The sequence below is a fragment of the Clinocottus analis genome, unplaced genomic scaffold, assembly GCF_023055335.1.
Source record: "Clinocottus analis isolate CAN_PGR_092001 unplaced genomic scaffold, fCliAna1.0.p SCAF_18, whole genome shotgun sequence".
NCBI lineage: Eukaryota > Metazoa > Chordata > Actinopteri > Perciformes > Cottidae > Clinocottus > Clinocottus analis.
This window is the reverse complement of record NW_027175909.1, coordinates 10,670,001-10,692,916: the sequence shown is the minus strand read 5'-3', so window position 1 is coordinate 10,692,916 and position 22,916 is coordinate 10,670,001. Positions and strand designations below refer to the sequence as shown.

The 22,916-nt window shown below is 44.3% G+C and overlaps 4 protein-coding genes across 8 annotated transcripts in view; 1 reads left to right on the top strand and 3 right to left on the bottom strand.

Annotated features, from left to right (window-relative positions):
* boc (BOC cell adhesion associated, oncogene regulated) overlaps nt 1–4,584 on the bottom strand; it is a 45,161-nt gene extending 40,577 nt beyond the window's left edge. The window contains exon 1 of the mRNA XM_068582262.1: nt 4,507–4,584. The gene's annotated coding sequence lies outside the window, so the exon portion shown is untranslated. The remainder of the gene's footprint in view (nt 1–4,506) is intronic.
* Nucleotides 4,585–5,284: 700 nt separating this feature from the next.
* spice1 (spindle and centriole associated protein 1) lies at nt 5,285–10,786 on the bottom strand. 2 transcript variants are annotated; one of them, XM_068581956.1, is made up of 18 exons: nt 10,628–10,786; nt 10,296–10,391; nt 9,973–10,020; nt 9,673–9,813; nt 9,373–9,475; nt 9,002–9,120; nt 8,726–8,814; nt 8,410–8,546; nt 8,172–8,297; nt 7,778–8,049; nt 7,421–7,552; nt 7,201–7,336; nt 7,023–7,121; nt 6,368–6,801; nt 5,926–6,106; nt 5,754–5,832; nt 5,538–5,601; nt 5,285–5,429 (listed from the first exon to the last, which is right to left on the bottom strand). In XM_068581956.1, the coding sequence occupies exons 2-18, from the start codon at nt 10,389–10,391 to the stop codon at nt 5,373–5,375; spliced, it is 2,313 nt and encodes a 770-aa protein (XP_068438057.1). In that variant the 5' UTR covers nt 10,628–10,786; the 3' UTR covers nt 5,285–5,372. The 2 variants fall into 2 exon arrangements, with proteins under 2 accessions (XP_068438057.1, XP_068438059.1); XM_068581958.1 differs by having other exon boundaries at nt 7,210–7,336.
* A 2,181-nt stretch (nt 10,787–12,967) lies between these two features.
* LOC137788852 (protein shisa-2) lies at nt 12,968–20,089 on the top strand. The gene is made up of 2 exons (XM_068581989.1): nt 12,968–13,822; nt 18,091–20,089. Exons 1-2 carry the CDS (start codon nt 13,522–13,524, stop codon nt 18,651–18,653), a joined length of 864 nt encoding a protein of 287 aa, XP_068438090.1. The 5' UTR covers nt 12,968–13,521; the 3' UTR covers nt 18,654–20,089.
* Nucleotides 20,090–20,858: 769 nt separating this feature from the next.
* atp8a2 (ATPase phospholipid transporting 8A2) overlaps nt 20,859–22,916 on the bottom strand; it is a 48,502-nt gene continuing 46,444 nt past the window's right edge. For all 4 annotated transcript variants that reach the window (XM_068581980.1, XM_068581981.1, XM_068581982.1 and 1 more), the window contains one exon: nt 20,859–22,439. In XM_068581980.1, the coding sequence (XP_068438081.1) occupies nt 22,345–22,439 (95 nt within the window). In that variant the 3' untranslated portion in view covers nt 20,859–22,344. The remainder of the gene's footprint in view (nt 22,440–22,916) is intronic.

Here is a 22,916-nt window from a genome sequence, read left to right as displayed (position 1 = left end):
AAGAACGAGAAACAAATAGAGCCGGAGCAGCGGGGGTACAAAGAAGGTAATAAATTTTTTTTAAAAAGAACAAAAGATCAAGGTGAAGGAAAACGCGAGAGAGAAAAAGGGCAGGGAGAAAGCTAGGCGGAGGGGGAAAGTCAGGCATATCACTTGCAGCTGTTGCAGGCTCATGTTCCCAGAATCCATTGCAACTTGGCAGGTTTTTGTCTTTTTTCTAATGAGAAAGGGCGGCGTCATGGTTACATTAATATCAAAACATTCAAAACAGCAGCTTTGAATTGGAGAAAGAGACGCACACAGAGCGAGAGAACGAAAGATGAAGTCACTTAATAGAAATGACAATGAAATCGGTTTAATTATAAACAGCAGTGAGACACATTGTCTTGGAGACAGACTGCTGAGTGTACAAACAACATATTTGTTTGTTTAAGGACGTACAGCAAGGACATGTGGAAATAACTAGACTTCTTTCACTGCCATTAAAAAAATACTTTTTATTTTTGCTGGCCTCTGCTTTTGTTGTAGCATCTAATCCATCAACCTCTGCAACCCACAAAACACCCACATTTCTCTTCCAATCCCTTCATAACAGCGAGCGTTGTCCAGACTCAGTGGAAACTGTCTGCATGTGTCTGTCAAATCGCCCGTTCCAGGTCGGAGTGTCTGCAAAACTGCTGAAAACATTTGCACATTTCATGTTTGACAACATGCAACGGCCAAAACCTAAAGTAAAGAAAACCAACGAAACAGATATCCGTGTGTGTGTGTGTGTGTGTGTGTGTGTGTGTGTGTGTGTGTGAGTGGCAGGGCATGCTGAGGTAGATTAATACCGCTGCTCAGAGGGGGGTTCCTCCATTCAGGGCTGACTGATGTGCGTCCCAAATTGATTTATGAAAACGGCCCTTAATCAATTATGTGTGGAGAAAGAGGGGGAGAGGGGAAAGGAGAGAAGAAGAAAGAGAGGATCCGAGGGGGGGGGGGTCGGGGGGTAGGGGGAATAAAGAGGATAGAGAGGATGAAGCTGCAGAGGGAAAGTGTGTGAATGACGCTGCTCTGCTGAGGAATGCGTCTAATGGATGTCAGTTTATGCTACAGGTGTCCAACATGGTGGATGTGATGGTTTGTCAAGGACACACAATGCACTGAGGCTGATCCTGATGTATGCAGCCAATTCTGTCGGCGACACACAGAGCATGCCGCATCCATAACATGCATCAAAAGGACTTGTGACATCGTGTCGCTGATGGATAGCTTGGTTTTACTTGTCCGGATAGAGAAAGGGAAAACAAGTTAGGTAAAATGCACACATGCTCAGAGTAATCGCTGCTCGTAGACGCAGTGAGGGTGAATCTGTGCAACAGTGTAATGTGTTTTTTTTGTCGTAATAATGGCCCAGTTTTCGGAGGAGGTGAGGGGGCGAGGGGGGGCAGCGGAGTAGAGTGAAGCTGCAGTTGTTTAAAAAGCCCTTCCCCTGCCTTGCCCATTGTGCCTGAGACAGGGGTGTGTGTGGGGGAAGCGGGGGGTCACGCTGAGAGCTCGTTTCTCCTGCCTGTCAGGACTCTATCTGGGATCCAGCCGGAACTAATCAACTCCAATAGGCCTCCCCATTACCCAGGGTGCAATGGGCCACGGGCCGGGGGCTGGCCGGTGGGAAACAGAGAGGAGGAGAAGGGAGAGAAGCCCCCCCCCCCCGCCCCACACCTCCCACCAGCACCACCCCTCCTCACACACCACCACCAGTACCACCACCATCCCTCCACAGACACTCTGTACTCCACCAGCCCGTGCAGCACACACAACCCTCCCACTGTTTCACACTGAAGCAATAATAAACACTTGCAATAATATTTTCACAGCAAGCAATAGCCTGCTTCAGATCAGAACCTCGCACAGCTGTGGAGCACACGCCTACGCACATTGGCACCCACTCACATGCATACACACACGCACACACACACCGTCACGCACACGTCACATCATGCTGGTTTCAAAACATCCAAAATATTTTAGAGACAATTTTGATCAGAAAGCAGCTGAATGAATTCACAAAATGTCTTCTGACACACGGCAACCAACTTTATCCAAACAGACTCACTTACAATATAAAAACTAATCGACTGTATGTTTATAATGTCCTGGTGGCTTGTGTGGTATTCAACCCACTAAGATGTAACAATAGATGGGACCAGTCAATAAAATTTGGTTTATTTTAATGCATCGTTTTGTTTTCCATTTCTATTTAAAAAGTTGGGGAATAGTTCCATCATAACTGAATGATGCTGTTTTGTCTACATTTTGTTGTTTGTGTTATGAGCAGTGTGGTTTTAAATTTAAATCAATAAAATATTTTGAAAAACGTTGGTAAAACATAAACTCAACAAGACCCCAAATTGACTTGTGCAGTACATTCATATTGCCCTCTAGTGGCAAAATGACCACACTGCAATATTTAAAGTAGTGAACTCAAGAATGAAGGATTACATGAATATAAATGTAAAAAGAACGACAGAGGTAGTGCTATTTGGATATGATGTTTGGATTAAAATTGTTTTGCATAACCATTGTAAAAATGAAACGCAAGGTATATACACACACACACACACACACACACACACACACACACACGTTCAAGGAATTAAGGAAAATGTTGGCTCAAATGCTAAAAACCTAAAAAGCAAGTAGACATTATGAATGCTTTTCTGCTCTAGATAAACAAGTCCCTCCTCAGGTCGCTCAGGAGTCTAGATTATCTCACCAGCAAACGTCCCTTTGGACGCCATCAAAGGCGATCGTAGGCCAGTGAGAGTGTGTGCACAAGCTTTTTAGTGTGTGTGTTTTTCTGAGTGACTCCGCTCCTTCACTAAGGTGAAGTGGGGGCAGATTTAAATGAGTAAAGAAAACTAGACCCCCTCCCACACACACACACACACCCCCGCATGTCATTGTGTGTGTGTGTGTGAGAGAGAGAGAGAGAGAGAGAGAGAGAGAGAGAGAGAGAGAGAGAGAGAGAGAGAGAGAGAGAGAGAGAGAGAGAGAGAGAGAGAGAGAGTGTGCGTGCGTGTGTGTGACTTTACTCCAGTCTCATTGGGTGCACGATTTATTTTTTAAATAGAAAAACTAATTAATATCAATTGTGGTCTTTCCATTGTCTTTAAGTTCCATGATGTATGTATGCATGCGTGTGTGTGTGTGTGTGTGTGTGTGTGTGTGTGTGTGTGTGTAGTAATGGAGGTGCGTTGAGGCTGCTGAGAGGCCCAGATAGGAGGGGGGTCTTGGGGGGGTCACATGGGAACCTTCCCCAAGCCCTGTGGTGGTGGTGGGTCATTGAGAGGCACTGGGGTGGGGTTAATCCCCATTCACCCCGTCCTTCACTCAGCCGGGCTGGGCACAATATGCCCCGCCCGCCTCCCCCTGAGTCTCCATGGCGACCTTTGACCCCTCGTTTACCGCCGCTGTCCCCGGCCCCTTTATGCCTCCATCCTGTTATTATCTGCAATATTTACTCCTTTTGATTTCCCTGCTGGTCATTGTTGTTGCTCACACAGCACTCCTGACTGACTGGAAAACTCAAGTGCTCTCCTTCCTACTCCAGCATCACCCCCGACACCTTAAAACCCTCAGCAAACACGACCTGAAGTGGAAACGAGTCCGCTTACGACCACTTATTTATAGCTTTTTGATTCAGGCCACAAGGAGGAGCCCGTGAAGAGCAGCAGTCAATGAATGGGCAAAGTCACAGAAGTCCTGTTACAGGGGCGACTTGTGGTGAAGAGGCATTACATGTGACCACAACATCCCTGGTTCAATTCCAGCTGGTAGACCCCCCCTTTCTCCAGAATAAACGATCCAATGAAAGCAGGAAAGCTTTGACGTGAAGAACAGATAAGTACAAATAATTTCAAGACGGCAAGACATTACATATATTAATAAAACTATATGTTAATATACATATTTTTTTTAAAAACAAGCCTTTGTTTTACAGCTGAAGGCACTTGATTTATCAGTTATGCGATACTGTAGGAAAAAAATTAAATCAATGCCAACTGGATTAGTCAGTACTTATATCAGTACTTATATCAGTACTTATATCAGTACTTATACCAGAGGAAGTTACTCGTAACCAGCTGAATCATACGGGCTGCTAGCTCAAGTAAAAGCAGAGCTTGTCAGAGTGTGTCAAAAAACCTAAGGCTTGCTGTACTATGACGCCCACAAACAGCTCTGTTAAGCAGAATAAACTGACTTGTTGGAGAGTGTTTTATCATCTCACAGTGGGTTGTAGAGCCAACCAGTGGCACAGTTGTAAAGCACTTTTCTCCCAGAGACGCTCTGGTTGTAGATGCACACTTCATGTGTGCAACGAGGGCCTCGGGGGCCCCAGTGGTCAGCTCGTGTTTTACATGTATGCGCTGAGAGGTCGGAGGAGGGGGGGTGGTCAGCACACATTCAAACAACGAGGGGCCCGGGGGCCATGGTGGGTGCTGAATCTGAATCTGTATGTACCTGCTTGAAGTTAAGCCGGACATGTTGTGTGTCGCTCTCTGCTTCTTGTCTTGGCTGTTTCACTGCTGCAGTCTGAAAGACGTCGGACAAAGCGTTCACGAGTCAGATGTGTTTTTCCTGCATGGAGTGACTCTGATAAATGAGGCTTCACAAGCAGTCCACCACTTTCTGTATCCACTGTGTGGCGCTACTCAACAGGCTTTATACTGCTCTACAACAAGTGTAGACAAACGTCACGTAAAATCAGATGCGGTTTGTCACATAAAACTGACTTCAAGGGAAAAGAGTTTGATAACTTTTAATAATAAAGGTCTTTAGATTGAATTGACTAGATTTAAAATGGATCTGAGCCAAGTTTTTCATATTTTTGCATGACCCAAAAACAATTAAATTAAACTGTCACTAAACAAATTAAAGAAGAAAAAAGAGATGATTGTAAGGAACACAAAAGGTTGAGGTAAACACAGACTTGATTCAGCGAATAGAAGAAGAAAAACAAATGTTTGTGTGTATGTGTGCGTAACTTAAATAGCTACAAAAGGTCATACTTTAGTTGAAGCCACAGCATAGTGGTTTGAAGCAACTCTTTTTCCTTCTCTCAATCTTGCACATCTTTTTTGGGACTTATTGGCATGCAATACTCCTCTCCATTTGAAAAACACATCTCAGCACAAACACACCAAGAGATATCAAAACATCAAAGACATGAAAGCAGACCATAACGAAACCAAACCACAAAGACCGACAGACTGACGACGCTTAGGACAAACACACAGAGTTCATTTTAAAACACGTTTAATTCAGTCATTTAAAATGTATGTATATAAAAAATACTAGCAACTTGGGTTGAATGAATACTTCTCTTGTCATCTCACATGAGCGGACAAGGCAAACCACCCCTCTCTCTCTTTCCGCTTCTCCATCTGTTGTGGAAAAAGAAGATGTTAAAGACCCCAATGGTAACAGTTTGGAGAAAATTGAGTACTTCCATGTAATCTGTAGTGTGTGTGTGTGTGTGTGTGTGTGTGTACCTGTGTTTTGCCATCCCTCATTTCTCCACCAAGACTGTGAGAAGACCCTTCAGAACCGGCAGATCTGCAGCACAGAAATATAATAACAATGTGTAAAGAAAATAGTTTTATAAGAAACCAAGTCTAGTTAATTAGCAAGAACCACAAAGCATGTAAAAAAAAAAAAATCCCATCTGTCATAGGGAAACATTCCCATCATTTAAAAGAGCAACTAACCGTCTCTCTCCACCACCAGTCTGTGACCGGAGCTGCTGTTCAGGCGGCAGCGTTGACACCTCAGGACTTCCTTCTCCAGCTGAGAAAGATACGAGACGAGCATTTTTCTTTTTTTAACAGTGACAGGCCATCACACCGATGCACAGAGACGCGTCATGTCGAGCCATCGTACCTGCTAAATGTGGGCTGAAGGCCGAGGGAGGGCTGGGTGAATTAGAGGGGAAGACTTTGGCTATAACACTTTGTTTCTGTTGCTCAATGAGCTCCAGCAGGCGACCCCTCGCCACTGCACTTTGTCTGTTCAGCTCCAGGAGGCGCTGTTCCACACTGCTCAAGCTGTTGGGTGATGTTGCCTGAGAAAGAAGACAGGAGAAACATCATTATCATCCCTGAAAAACAGAGAGGGGGGTGGGGAGGGGGGGGTTCTTGTGTGTTTCTTGAGTTTCAAACTACCCAACATAGAAAGGCTAACAGACACAAAGGATTATGGATCTATCCAGGAGAGGTAATTTGATAGAACACACGTGTACTTAGGTTTGAGAAAAAAGTGATGTTGAAAGAAAGCTTTGCATTTCAAGGACATTTGAGGAGGACACCTTGAGACTTAATCTCACTTGATTCGTCAACTGCTCTCCTTCAGCAGCCTGGACATGCCAACTCCTTCTCCCTTTGCTGCTGGATGCTGGCATCTTCGTCTCTCCAACACTTTGGGGTGTGACTCTCCCTGTGCTGCTGGAGCTCAACCGTCTCTGCTCGTTGCTACTGTCAGGTGATTCTTCGACCCCTGACCCGAGGTGCTTCGCCTGGCTCAGCTGGGTCCTGATCAGTTCGTTCTGTCTGTTCAGCTGAGCGATCTCTGCCAGCATAGCCTCTGGAGATGGCTGTGAGCCGAGAGGGTCAGAGGTCATTGATAATGAGGAAGAAGAGGGGAGGCTAGTGAGAGGAAGGCTGGTGAGGCTAGAGGCCGAGCTGTGGGAGTAGACGTCCTCACGGGAACGCAGGATTTTTTCATGAGGAAGTTCGTGGTGCAGCGGAACAAGATGAGTCACTGAAGAAGAGGTGGAGGAGAGCAAAATTAGGCTTCTTACAGCTGATTGAGTAAGATGGCACAAGAGCATAGACATTTAATATTTTCAGCTTTGTTAATTTATTGGTTGTATTATTACTGCTTTTGATCTACAGTTAAAATCTAATTAAAGATGACTACTTCAAGGATTAGTCATCTTAGTCGTCCAATGGTCAGATTACTAAAAAGAAACAAGCTGGTACCAGGAGTCTGTTGCCAGTCTCTCTGTCGAGGGGGCGAGAGCAGGACAGCAGGAGAGACAGAGACTTGTAGTTGTTCAGGATCTCGTTGAGCAACTTGTGCTGAATAACAAAAACAATTATGTAGAATTTCCTGCACAAATATCCATGCATTGACAGACACACATACACAAACACACACTGTATGAACCTGCGGCTCTGGGGTCAGAGTCCTGGGGTGGGTCAATGTGTGCCTCCAGTAGTCCAAGTCCCCCCATCAACAACACCACTGTGTCCAACTTCTGCTCCACTTGTGCTGTCCGCTGCTGCAACCCATCCTGAAGGAGAACACAGAACAGGTGAACACAGATGGAATCTGGGCAGCAAAGTAGTGTTGGACTGTATGCTGAGCTCTGTCCCACCTGCAGGGCGGCGGCCTCTTCTCTCAGAGTCATCGTCTCAGCAGTGAGCGCATCAATCAGCTTGCGCTGCTCTCTCAACACCTCCTCCATCATTCTCCTCTCTCGGGCCTCTTCCTGAGCTTCCTCTTCCCTCTGAAGACAGTTAAGGTCAATGGATGTCATGACATTAAGGATGCTATAAACAGTAAGTGAATCTGAAAAAAAAAGGTTATGTTTATTTAAAAAGCAGGTTTTAGCCCTTACTATAAATAATTTATTTTAGATTACTGTCGACCATTCTGTTATATTTGTTTGGATTTCTGATTTTTTTTTGACTGTTAGTGTTTGATGAATGCTTCATTGGATCAACCACAGTACCTGTTTGAGGTGGTGCACTAAACGTCCGAGAGTGGAGACCAAAGTGACAGAGAATCCAGTGAGGCCTTGAGTTTTGTCCTTCTTCTGACTCTGTGCTGGATCTGACACAGTGGCAGGTAACAGAGTATCTAAGTCGGCCTCCACCTGACCCAGCATGGTCTGCAACAGGCCCAGACTGGACTGGTCCCCACATAGAGAAGCAAAAGACGAGCCATCCAGCGCTGAACTCTGAGAAACACACTTCCTGTTCCTGCTGGTTCGACTACTTCTTCCTGATAAACGCATACAGAGAATCTCTCATTCCTCATGTTTATTGCAGCTTCAAACAGTTCATACATGGAACATTGTTGCGTAGTGACAAATTATGAAGAAACAGATTCCTCTCTGATATTACCGGACTGGTTGAGAGGCATCTCAGGGTTCAGGACCTGAGAAGCCAGGACTGACGGTTCCTCCATGCCTTCCTCTGACTGGCATTGTCCAAATTGAAGACGCTGAACAGCCATTGTGGCATTGAGAGCTGAAACAAGACAAGACGCGTTTGTATGCAGAAACTGATTTAAAAGCATATCTTTTCTCGTGATGACTGCATGAAATGCACATCTTAGATGTTGTCCTCCTTTTCATCCTACCTGTTTGCGCTGATGCTCTGCCTGACGTGCAGGGCGTTACAGGATTGTTATCCCCGTGTGCCCGCCCGTAGTTGGGACGACGGACTTTCTGTCGCTGTATCACCCGAGACTGTGACTTTGTTTTTCGTACATTGGCCCTGCACAGAAAAGTACCACAATCGATGTAATGCTGTCGGCTGGATCAGAAACATGAGCAGTAAAAAACAACTGCTTCATGTATTATATTTCCCCCATAAAAAGGAACGCAAGTCAGTTTCTTGTCTCAGATTGTGGTGAATGGAACTGGTTTGCAGGTACGATATTTCACAAGCATTACCTGGGGATTACGTGATAATCTGAATAGCCAGTTGGACAGGTATCTTCGTCACTGGGGTCTTCCTCTGAAGCTTCAAGTTCATTAAGAGCCTGAAAAGAGACATTTTACAGAAATTAATACAGAACAAAATCTGCAAGAAAATATAGGTAAGATGAAAAAAGACACACTTATAGTACATTGTGATGAGGGAACAAAATAGACATATGGATGAAAGCAGATGTAAACATTAAGTAACAAACTACAAATGTTTGGCATTATCTTGGCGCAAACACGCACCTGTGGGTCCATCATCGACTGGCTGAGCAATGACAGCTGAGTTGGAGGATCTGGTCTTTGGAGCACAGGCAGCCTCGAGTCAGAGTCACAGTTTGGAGCCCTCGTCACACTGGGGTGCCCTGCAGAAATACATACAAGCTTTGTATACAACCCAAAAATCCTTTAAATCTCAGGAAAAAAAATAAAGCCAAATGCTGGTTTAATCATTTAAAAAAATCTTGTAAAAATCAAATATCTTAAAAATGTACATTCAAATTGTGTCCGCTTATATACTGATTTAAAAGCATATCTTTTAAATCATAAGCAGTAACGAGGGCATATAATGTATGTATCTACAGCTACAACATAAAAGCCAATGAGAAGAATTATACCAGCCTGCCTGCGTGGAGCATCTCCAAACAAGTCTTTGACAACAGCCATGGCTCGGTCAGAGCGAGCCAGCACATCCTGAAGCAGGAGCTGGTCAGAGAACACCTGCAGCAGGAAAACCAGCGTCACCAGCAGGAAAACACACAACCATCGTCACCAGCAGCAAAACCCTGCGATAAACTCACCATCAGGAAGGAGTTTCAGTAGATTTACATTTTAAATATGTTGCTTCTGGATAACAAACAAAAACATTGAGAAAGCAAAGAAGCCACAAAGAGTAATGGGAAATATTTTTCACACACCTCCCTGATGATGTTGAGGCTGGCGTGGTCTAGAGGGGCAGGGCTCCCAGTGACTCTGAAACGGCGCTGTAGGGCTTTTTCTCTCAGCTCCCATTGAGCCGCTGCCTTGTTGTGAGACTTGTGAATCTCATGCCGATGACTCTGAAGCAGAAGCGATTAATAAGACCGGCAAATATGGGCTAGAAATATCATCAGGTTTTACTGTTTCAGTACCATCAGTCCACTAAAATTATGTTTGGATGCCGTCATAATACATAATATGACATGAAACAGAATGCATTACACAGTCCAACACCTTACCAGCTCTGCAGGTGACAGCTTGTGCACAGACAGGTCATTGACCGTGCTCTGAAACCACCAGGAGAGGGCTGACGTTACAGAATTACTTTCAAAAGCGAGACATTATATTTTATAGATTTAAAGATGAGGAATAAGAAAATAGTACTTTGTGAGGGAAAATGCTCACAGCAAACATAAGTGGGATAGCCTCCAAATTGTGACGCATAACTTTCGACTACTTCATAAAACAATCCAAGCAAAACAATGCACTATTACTGGCTTCAAGGTATAGCAGATAGCACATTATGTTCAAGGCAACAAGTGGAGCAGATGTCAGTACTCACCACCCAGTCTCGTTTGAGAGCTGCTGCTTTCTTGGGTCGAACAGGCCTTTTCCCTTTGGTGTGTGGTTGTGGACGCCCAGCTCTCACAAACGACATCTGTTCACAGACCAGATGAGAGTAGTTCTTAAACTTCACAGTAGAAACAAACACTTGTTTTGTAACACTTCACACGCGTCAGCTTCATGACCCAGCACACGTGTCAAGTGGCTGAAGTCCCCTTGACAATAAATAAAGATGTTATTTGTCCACCAGTAACGTTTTCACTGGACTCCACTTGCTTAGCTAAAATGTGATTTCACGAAAAGCGAGACAAATGTTGAAATAGTACTTACGATACACGTCACGACGCCACTGTTAGTTACTTAATAAAAGCTCCTTCTGTCGTCTATAACTCTGCCACAACAGCCCGGAGGCTGACAAAGTAGAATAGCTTCAAAATCTCGTCGTGAGTTTGTTGTGAGACAGTTTTTCAACAGTTGCGCGCCACTTCCTGCGCTGTTGCCACCGCTTCTCCGTGGTGCATCATGGGAAATGGGGTTTTGGCGAGCACAGCTGGTTCAGCGGTGTTGTGTAGTTCATAGTGGTTGAAAACGTGTTCAGCTCGTTAACAGCAGTACCACAGTGTAAAAGTCTAATAATAAGTAATAGCCTATTACACGCAAATGTCTTGCATTCAGACGATTTATGAGCAATATATAGACTACTTTATGATATTTATTTGTATAGAGGAATTGTCATGTAACTGTGTTTTTTCCACTTGCAGTTCTTTGTGGGGGTCATTTTAAGAATATATGCGTATGCACATACTATATAATATAGTAGTAGTATAGGCTTTCGTAACCGTAAACAGCTTTATTTTAAAATAATTTAAATGTATTTGTATTTTGAATTAATTATATTTTTGACGATCAGCAGGCAGCCTGGATGAGCTGTAAGCGTTTTCACTTCTCCAACAAACAGCAGAGGGCGCTGCTGTTGCTTCACTTTAGACAGCTTTGAAGAACATGTTTAAACGATAGGCGAAAGAAAAGAGTAAAATAGTTTATTGTATCAGGAAAGAACAGAAGGCACACATACAGTATCTGAGGGTAGACGTCACACCAGGGTTTTTCTCCAGTCTCTAATCACATACCGTATCCTACTTTAAAACCATCACGTGGCCATAATGCAAAACATACACTTACATCTAATTTCTAGCTGCAGGACTCAAAGTCATCAATCTCGCAGAGGCTGGAATTGACGCAAAACATTATCAGGCTAAACATTGCATCTCCTACTACAACGTCAAGCAAATTCAGCCTTTTGCAAAAAATATATTAATATAGTATTATACACCTTTTCTACACATTAAAGCAAATCAACTATAGAAAATGCAGAAACCTATCTCACGGTACGATAAACGATTAGATAAACATCAAATATCAGAGAAAATACTCAGCATTAAATACATCTGTATCAATAACCTAGATCATTATCAACGACAGTCAAATATAAGTAAATCTATGGTTTAAATACAATTATACTGCCATCTATAGGTAGAAAGGGGAAACACGTTTACTCTGTGTCTCATACAGGCGCTGCTCTGAGGTCCCTCAAGAAACAGCACAACGGAAAAATAAATATGAGCGCTAACAACTCTGCACACAAACATGACTTTGATTAAATTATATTACGAACTGTGTTGCATTAAACAATGCAACGATTAATTTAAACTTAATTATCGCTGTACATGGATATATATATATATATATATATATATATATATATATATATATATATATATATATATATATATATATATATATATATAAATTAATATACATTAATTTTCTTATAGTGTTACCTTGGTATGCATCATAGACTTTAAGTAAAAATGTATCGCCATCAATCCTTCTATTGTTGTGGATTTTATTTTTGACAGACTCTTATTTCCGGTTACCTGCCCTGCTTTGCGTCTGTCTTTCAAAGAAAATAACAACAAGGATTCGCAAAAAACGGGTTTTCGGATTATCATTTTTTTTAATTTAGACGATAAACAAAGAAAAAAGTACTTCTGTATTTTCGTTTGTACACGGACCCACAACTTTGGTGCAATGGCGAACATCTGACGTGGAATAGAGAAGCTGCGTCAAGTCAGCAATATTCAACCACAAATAACGTTGCTTTCTTTCAGAATAAAAGAATGTGTTAGTCCAAACTTTATAAATGTTTGACGTTTAGCAATGAGGGTTTGTCTTAATAGTAACAAATGAAAGTGTTTGACAGCAATATATATTCATAATTGATAGCAAGTGTAGCTAATTACATGTCTCTGAAGTAGATCTGAAAAAACAAAATATAGAGCGAAAATGCATGAAGCTGGCAAAACAATGTTCTGTATAATCAATATCATCTTCTAATCTCAATTTATGAGGCCACTTTATTTAAAAGTAAAGTACTCCATACATTTACATTTGCACATCTCAATCTAGTTAGACTTTTACTATAACATTTATAATCGGAAGTTGTGTTTTACTCTTTGCATCTTGATACGCTTGGTTTGTAATGCTCCATTAAGTAAGAGGTGTGTATTTGCATCTGACTTTCAACACGCCCCTCTCACTCTGACGCAAAGTTAGATAGACTCTGCGCGCTTTTGTTCAATCGGGTTACACTGACCCAGACTTGGCTGACTGACTTCTGACGCCCAACAATGCAGACCAAGCCACACACGTTTGAAAACGTATCGCTGCGCACGGGGCTGGCTGTGAGGGGTCTCGGGAGTGACAGCAGCATGGATCAGGCTACAAGTGTTGGTTTCTCTGCATCCCCGTGGAAACCCATTTGAAGAGTCAGGAGACATGAACAACCTCGCTGTGGTGCCAGAGGAGACAAAGTCTTCCTATACCGGATTTTAGCAAAAGCTCTGAAGGTTTACTTTACAACTGGAGAATTTATTTGATCATTTTTCATTTTAGCAACCCTCTTTGTGATTTTTTCTTTTCTACAACTCTTGGATAATCACCCACACTGTGGAGTCACTATTGGAGACGTTGGATCGGAATTACGCACGGGATCCCTCTAACAAATGACAGCTTCTAAGTGGGTTATTGCTCCCTCACTTGGTCCCCTCGGCTCCCTGCATCGCACCGATCCGCCGTATTCCTCTGCTCTCCAGGTTGGACGCGAGGAGTGAAAGCCTCTCTGTCTCTTTCAGTGCGCCAGGCAGCGGGCCACCTGGCCGAGGATGTGGGGAGGAGGTTTCCCGATGTCCGTCACCGCGATTGTGACTCTACTCCTGGTTATTATCGACGTGAAAGCCAGTGGGGAGTATTGCCATGGCTGGCACGACTCCCAGGGCGCGTGGAAAGAAGGCTTCCAGTGTCCGGAGAAGATCGACGCAGAGGACGCGATCATCTGCTGCGGGAAATGCGAGCTGCGCTACTGCTGCTCCAGCACGGAGGCACGGCTGGACCAGGGGAGCTGCGATAACGACCGGCAGGCTAAGGAGCCCGGGACAGAGAGCAAGGAGAAGGACTCCGGTGCAGGTATCCACTTTTACTGTTTCAGAAACTTCCACCACGAATGTGTTGATCATCACAACCAGTTGCCATGCACCAGTATACATACTAAAACTTGTGAACAGCAGTCAAAACAGCAATAAACCCACTGTGTAAGAGGGCAAAGGCAATTTTAAAAGCGACTAACATGCGTCTGCGTCAGCGCATGTGGTCACTGTCGTTAATTTCGGCTGAATCTTTGCCTTTAAGGTTTATTGCAATTCATTTAATTGACAGTGACTCTTAAATTAATGCAAATGTGTTGTTCCCGTGCCCAAGGCGTGCGTGCACACAGAATGTCTTAAATCTGATATTGTAAATTGTAGAGCTATTACACGGTGCGGTTTCCCCTCATAAACCCAACAGTCCCACAGTATCTCCCTGTAAAAGGCTCATCAGCTGCCTGTCCCGGTTGGCAACGACAGCTGCTCAGGAGACAGCAGCAGACTCCTCCAAAAGAGAAGAGAAAAAAAACAGTTAACTGCACTCACAAATGGCAAACTGTGCCGTGCTGCACGTATAAATAGCTGTGTTTGTTCTGGCCAGGGCGAGAGGGACCGGGCTCAAATCACGCTGTCCCCACGGGGATCAAGTTTGGACTTGACCGGATCCTGGACAGTGGCTCACTAAAGGCGCTGACAGTTCTGCTCATAAAACACAGACACACACGCACGCACGCACGCACGCACACACACAAACACACACACACACACACACACACACACACACACACACACACACACACACACACACACACACACACGCCGCGTTATGTATCATTTCCGACCAGGCTCCTGGAGTCCCCCTCCTGTAAATCCCCCCACTATAGTCTCTCTGGTGTCTGTGGTCTTTCACGTTATTCCCGCTCAGAGCTGCTTCAAATGAGACACTCACATCCACAAAACCTGTATTTAAGAGAGGCATCATTACCAAACTAAGGGCAAATTATAACCCAGCATTGCAAATGGACATAGTGGATTAAGTAACATCTTCTTTCTCAGCGGCTCCTCATTCATCATTGCTTACATTCCCATAGATTCATTTACCATGAAGCCCCTTGAAGCTGCGTCATATCTTTAATCAACACATCGATAACAGCACTCAGGAAAATAGAGCAAGTTTGGACATCAGAGAGAAAGGCAACACAGGCTTACTTCATGTTTCCTCGGAGGATATTATGCCCTCTTTTGGACCTCAAGCTATAATCTGTCATTTGCTAAAACAATCATGCCTTATCACTGCAGAATGAGGTATACATTTCATCCAGTGGCCTCCAGCCAAAATAACTTAAAGAATAAAAGCAGCTTTTCACTTTGTCCATTTCAGTCATTTTTCATATGTTTGCAGCCTATTAATCATCCGGGAAAGAAACACACTGTGTTGTCAATGGATAACAGGCAGGAAATTATTAATGTGCTCAACATGAAGGAACATATGGTATTTAGGAACAGGAGAAACCCCGTGGGAGAGACAAGGGAGACTCCAGCGCAGCCACACAGATTGTGCCCAAAACAAGAGCTTAAGAGCGAGGGGGCTGCTGCAGCTAACTGCTGCAACAGGTGTGGAGGAGCGACATGCAGGGAACAATGAGCAACCAACATGTGCACCAAATGAGAAAATCACACCTTAGCAAGGGGAAGAAAATAGCAGACAGTTAAAATATAATTTGTACAAAGTTAGAACAGTTTTCCAGATGCAGTATTTGCAAGCTCAGCAGTGGAAACAACGAAGTTACTCAAGTACTGTACTTGAGTACAATATGAAGGTACTTGTATACTTTCTATTTCCAGAGGAAAATGTACTTTTTACTTCATTTACTTGACAGCAGTAGTTATTAGTTACACATCAAGATTTGTACATAACAAATATTTATTTGCTTATAAAGTACAATACATTGTTTGATATTAAACCAGTGGCAATACTCTGAGCACCTTTCAGATGTCTATGCGTTGTGAGCTATTCCCAAACGAGAAATGATTTTATTTTTATTTAAATAACCGCTTGAAGCTCAATAGAGGGAACGTTTTCAACATTTCATGAAAAACTTTGATTCAAAGTCAATTAATGTGTTGTTGGTCAGTCAGTCCAGATTTAAATCCCAACAAATATTTAATTGGTTTCCATTAAGTTGAAAACAGATATTCATGTCTCCCTCAGTATGAATTGCAATACTTCAATTTTTCATTTAGTGTCGTCGTAAAGTCGAAGATTTTGTTTAATGACCAAATATCTACAAGAAGTTATGACATTCCAATCAGCCTATGTTTTGTGCTGGTTAATATGCTAAAACACTAAAGAAAAAATGGTGAACATGGTTATACCTGCTAAACATCAGCCACTTAGCATTGCTATACGAGCATGTTAGCCTGCTGACGTTAGCCTTCTGCTAAAAAAAAACAACCTTTTACATAAAAGTACAGCTTCAGAGCTGCCAATATGCAACATCCCAAACGTATCTTATGACCTGTAGGACATTTTTCTACACAATAAGTCTGTTTATTTCCAATACTTCTAGTACATTATACTTTTGCTGAACTGTAAGTGGTGTTTTCCATCCACCATCCTGGATTTACAGTTTTGGCAAGGAGCTGTGCAGTTAAAAGGGGTGAAGTAAAACAAGACAAACAATTCTGCAATTACTAATCCTCATCAGCCGTGCAGAGAAAAGGGAGTGTAAGCAGAGATGTTGAGGCGGAGGCCTTATAAGTGCAGGAAAGGTGGGCAGTCCCTGCAGGGACATTTCTGTGCTTGTAACTTATATATATATGTGTTGACATAATAGAGTTCTTGTTAAAACCTGTTTACTGGAAGGTGTGTAGCCGTGAGGTACATCAGCCTCTGAAGTCGACACCACTTGTAAAAGGGAGACTGGTCAAGGTCCTCGTCGGTTTCATGTCTCGGCCTCTTTGGCTGCTGGCCTGTGTCTTTTGTCACCTGGTCTTACCGCCTCATTTGATGAACGTCCCCTAGCTTAACAGGTTTCACGCGGTAATCCTGTTAATACCCTGCTACTTTTGATGAGCATTTTGAAAAGTTTCTCAAGGCCGTGTGGATGTATTTCAAAGAGACAAAAGGAAACTGGAGCCAGGTTGCCACCTCTCTCTCTTTGGCATACAGTTACACCTCATAACACATGGGCACATTCACAGGAGGAAATAACTGCACCCTATGGGAACAATAAAACACAACTAATCACTTATAATGTAACATGGTCATTATTGTGTTTGTAAGGTGTTTGTGCGAGTGAGCATGGGAATGAACAAGAGAGAAAAAACACCTCAGAAGTGACCTCATCTCGCTTGTCACCTCGTTTCTGCCAAAACACATTCACTCTGTGCCTTCGGCCAAAAGGTGAAACTAGAAAATAAACCCTCTGTTATTTCTTCTTAAGTTATTGGTGATCATGTTTCAAAGTTGTCGTTGGAGCTTCTCCTGCTCACGTAGCACATTTACAGATAACTGAAACTGAGGTCTCAGCATATAAACATGTCAAGATTGTTACCCATTTAATAATGCTTTTACTGTTTGACCCAACAAATCAGAATGACGGGTGGGATTATGAGAGTTATGCAAGTACTTTCTTGCGAGTCTGATTTGCCTTTTTTCTGCAAAAAGAAAGAAAAAGTCAGTTAGAAGAAGTTGGCTTACTCCTTTGATTTAAAGGGTGGAATAAGCTCCAATTCAGCAACATTAAATCAGGCAACTTTAATACCCTCCTTTAAGCAGGAGCCAAGTACTGTAGTTCAACTTGAGTGACTTATTTTCAAAGGGTTGGTCATAAATAGCCGAAGAAAAAGAAGGGTCACAAATATCTGCTGGCAGCCGGGCTAAAGAATGTCACCGCTGCAAACACACACGCACACACATGGTCGAGGAGGCTGGGGACACAGCAGGGTGCTGAGGATTAAAACAGATCAAAACAAAGTTAATAACTGCTAATGAGGGCCCGGGGCTCCCTGGGGACTCAGACCCAGTGTACTTCTCATTCTCCTACCCAAGTCCAAACACTCCTCTCTGCTCAATCTTTTGTTTCACTGTCTTACCCAATCTCCATTCAAGTGTATAGGAGCCTTGATTGTGAAGGGAAGCAAGACGTGTGTGTGTGTGTGTGTGTGTGTGTGTGTGTGTGTGTGTGTGTGCGCGCGGCAGTACTGCTTTGAAGTTTAATGTTCAACTTAGAAGTCAATGTTCTCCCACAAAAGCAGATAGCCGTTTTTTGACTGTAAATGTGTCTTTTTTTTATTCCCTCCCTGTAGTGCCCATCTACGTGCCGTTCCTGATCGTGGGCTCGGTGTTTGTCGCGTTCATCCTGGTGGGCTCCGTGATCGCCGTGTGCTGCTGCCGCTGCCTCCGCCCCAAACAGGAACTGTCGTCAGGAGGCCCGATGGGAGGTGGTGCGGGCGGTGGCCGCCTCTTGGAAACCATCCCGATGATGTCCAGTGTGGGGACCTCCAGGGGTTCATCGTCACGCCAGTCCAGCACAGCCACCTCGTCCAGCTCCTCCGCCCCGCCCGCCGCCCCCCGCCCCGCTCCGCCTGCTCTCATGCGGGCTCAGGCCACCTGCTGCCTGCCCCCTGACGCCAGCGTCTTCGTCAACATGCCCACTAACTTCTCCGTACTCAACTGCCAGCAGGCCACGCAAATCATGCCTCACCAGGGACAGTTTCTTCACCCGCAGTACATCGGCTACGCCCACCCTGCCCAAACCTACATGGACCCCACTCAGGGAGGATACAGACCCCTCCAGTCCCCCTGCCCACCTCCCAACGGTGGGTCCAGTGCCATCGGTGACCAGAAGTACCCCCCAGTGACTGTATGATGAGGAGCCAACCTGCAGACCACTCTGCTACTTTTGTGAAGTTTAACCCGTGAGGGCTGTGCCAGAGACCTTTAGGGGGACGCTGCCAGAGTGGAAAAAGAAAGGCAGGGAGTCAGACTCACATGAAGGACTTATAAACCTGTTGCTGGCTGCAGGCCCTGCCTCGCTATTGTGTGTGCTGTGTGTCTGTTTAGTGTGTCATTTGATCTCTTGGCGAGTTGGAATGAGCTAAGCTCAACCTATGATGGATTCCTAAACAATTTTCTGTCTGGATGCAGAGAGAAAACTGCATATAGGAGTGTTATACAGCCCGAGGTGGTTGATCCTGCACAGCTCCCTGCAGCTCAAATAAAGACTGTGCAGGTGTTTGTTTTTGCATGCAAGTGTGTGTGAGAGTGAGAAAAAGACTTGTTGGCATATTTGTGCTGGAGTGAGTGATGACTGGATGATTTATAGCAGTAAACTGTATGAAAAGTAGACATTCAAGCAAAAAAAAGACCACATGCTGTTTATGCCATGTGCACATCTGCACTTGAATGGTTGTGAGTGGTTTATACAGTACAGTATATGTTTGTTTGGGTTAAAAGTGTGAGGAAAGAAAGCATGTGAAAAGAGGTTTGTACTGTATGTGTGTGAGGGATGTGGTTGTATGAGTAGCTGTGAGTGAACTGTGTGATGGGAAATGCAGGTGGTGTAATGTGAAAGGCAGTCGCAATCTCCCTGTAGACCATTTAAACTCTAATGAAGTGAACACAGGACATGGACTGTGACGCTCCACCCTACCATATACAACCCCCTCCTGCCACACACACAAAAATAATAATCCCCAAATGCCCTGAGCGGAAACACACAAAGACCCCCAAAAATGGTAAATATTCATGTAAAGCTGGCAGTTGATGTACCTGAGAAGTGTGTGTGTGCGACACAGGGAAGGACTGAGACGCAGTTCTCTGAAGATTACCGAGTTAATTATGAAGCGAAAACTGTCCCCTTCCCTTCTCCCCTGTGAGAGGTGCATGCGTGTGCATTTAACACGACCACAGTTCAGTGCGTTAGGGCACGGGCAGCTCCAGGGCAGCTTTGACTCATTTTCCCCACTTAATAAGAACAGAACAAAAATGTTGCTTGTTCATAGGAAAAAAAAAATAACAATGCTTTTTTTTTTCCAGTGTACTGTTGTGCAGCTGGGTCACTGGTATCTCTGTAACATGCGACGAGAGGAATGTGCTGCTCCACTGAGCGTGCAGCCCGAGACGTCCCAAAGTACTGAAACTGGCATGTTCGTGTGTTCCTCGCCTGTACGCCGAGCCGCAATGTCTGGAAGATACAATAGGCAGCTTGCGTGTGACAAAATAATCTGTAAAATGATGTATGAAATTGGTCCAATTTGATGCAGGAGTGACAGTTTTCACATGAAATCCAAAAAAATAAACAACTTTTACACAGAAATGATTGTGGAGCATTATGTGTTTTGGTGTTTTATCACCTACTGTCATAAACAATGACACGCAATGCTTTGTTGCCGTTGACCCTCTGGATAAGTGATATTTACATACACACACTTGGAAACAATCTGGTAGGTGAAAGGGTTCGCCTCCCATTGTCAATTCCCTTGAAACACAAACACAATGATAGTTAATCTATTAGAAACACTAATTACACACATTCACAGAGAGCTTTACCACCCACCGTGGACAGACTAAATAACTGTCACATCACCCGACTCACAGGGAGGAGGAACAATAAACCGCAACAATGGTCCGTTTAAAACTATGACGGTGTCGTTTTGGCAGGCTCTTCCAGAAACTACAGTAATGTGGAAAGCGGAGCGAGCTGTTGGGGGGGGGGAGTTGAAAAGTACAAATGGGTCTCGGCTCCTGCTCTGCTCGATGGATTCTCCATACTGGAGCAGCTGTAGTCGGTTTGGGCTGGGCCACATCCAGGAAGGTGGGCGGGAGAGGGACCTCCAGTTGGGACTCCAGTGTCCACAGGCTGGGGGGGGGGAGAGAGTAATCCTCTAATGGTCTGTCTACAACGACTCTCCTGAGCTTTAAGAGGGAGCGTGGGACAGGTTTGATTCTGGTAATGTATGAAATCATATGTACAAATCATGCCCTTTGATCCATTGTAAGCATACGCCTGGAGCCACAGTTAAAAAAAGAAAGAAAAGAAGCACTTACAGTTTACAGTCAAGAGACGGAGACATTTAGTCAGGCCATGGATTGATTAGATTTAATGATTAGGACTCGGATGGACAACCCCCCCTCTCCCACCCTTTCAGTCTTGCATTCCTGACCCTGTGCACACACAATGGACTCTACATTCAGACAAACTCCAGAGCCAGAAAAACACACGATCCAGGCGAGTGTCTCAATCAGATCCCTTCTGTTTGCGTATTAGCACTAGTTCAAGTAAAATATTCCCTCCAAGACATGTCTTTACATAGAAGTACAAAAACAGGCATTAATGAAAAGAGAAGAAAAAAAAATATACAAACACATACAAGTTAACTTTAATAATAAAAAAAGAAAGGAACAGTCCAGTAAGGAATGGAAAATCCAATAAACTGACGGAGGAAGCTCTAATGCCAGGCTCGCTGCTTCTGCGTCAGCTGACGATGCTCGACAGGCGGCATCGGGAATCACAGGAGCGGTCAGAAACAACAGGAAACAAAGTGGACTTCTTAAAAACTGGCCAAGACAAGGAGATGTGCTAGAGGAGAGACGTGGAGGCTGCAGAGCGGCTGGGAGATAGAGCGGTCGGAAGAGTTGAAGATACAAGGAGAGATAAGCAAGAGGACGTCCCTGTGGCGGAGGAGGGGATGCAGCAGGGAGGTGGTCCAGTTTGGCATAAGCTTTCTGCCTCATGGCATCTCTATGGTGTTTGGCAGTGAGGCTTGGTGTTGCGATGGGACAGAGGGGGGGCTGTAGCTGGGTTTTAGGACTCCGGCGGTCCTCGGTCTTTGCTTCCCTTTCTCCTTCCCTTTTTTTTTTTTTTTTTTAAAAAGGAATTCATCAGTGTCTACATGTGTGTGTTTATTTTGACGTCGGCTTCCCGTCCCGTGTCGGCATGTGATGACAGACAAGCTAAACCCCCCTCGCGAGAGAGATGAGAGAGCACCGTGGAAGCAAACACACGCGGGCCGACACACATGCACACAAATACAGGAGCGCCAATGCGTGCAGACGTACATGCACGGGCAGATACAGACGCACGGGAATGCGCACGCACACACGCACGCACGCACACACACACACACACACTCACACACATACACACACACACAGAGATAAACACACAGTGGCATGAAGCCAACCCAGTCTGTGGGTTATACAGATATGAGCAGCAGTCTCTGAGTTTGACTTGTCGTGTCTGTGCGTGGATATGGTTGCTCATGCCTGTGCAGCTTATGTGAGTTTGAAGAATGTTTTTTTTCTCCCCCCCCCATCAAGTCGGCCTGGTCCCTTCTCTCAAGTGAATCCTCTGTGCGCCACGACGGCCTCCACGCCCGACCGTAACACCCTCCGCCGGCGAGGGGTCAGGTCATAGTTCCATTAAGGCCACAGCGGGGTGGTGGTTGGGGGAGGGGGGGGGGCCCATCACCCAGCGTGAGGGTGTCACATAAGTCAGTCTCCGCTGTCACCTTGATAACCGTTGCTACGGTGAGCCAAAGCCTTGGTCAGGGGTGGCGCTAGAGGCTGGGGCGGAGGCGGGTGGTGTCGTAGGAGCGCACTACCTGGGATTGAGACACGACACCATGCTCCTCTTGAGAGAAGGCATAGCCATCTGCAGTGAGACAAGAGGAGGGAGGGACATTTAGAAATGTGGGGCTGAAAAACGGAAACAGCTGAATGCAGTGCAGCACAACAGCACCATCCTTCAGCTTTTTGACAAGTACTTTATGTGTTTGTGTGCAGACAAAAAAATACTGGCTCAAAAATGATTGTAAAGATTTCAAAAATGTGGTATTCATTATTAGACTTATATATATTGGATTGCTTTACTCAGCGTATGTGTTGCTGACCAAATAATTGTCGTTTCTGGACAAAAGAAAAAATGGAATAGCATCAGGTTTGCCTGATTTTCAAATAACACTCTTAATAAATACATAAGGAAACAAACTAATCTAACTAATCAGTTTCTGCAAATATGAAGTTAACAGAGCTTAACACTGTTGTCTCCCCTTTGTCTAAATCCTAAGATTAGAATATGCATCGAACAATAAACACAATGCAATCTGCACTGCGAAGCTACATATGTTAA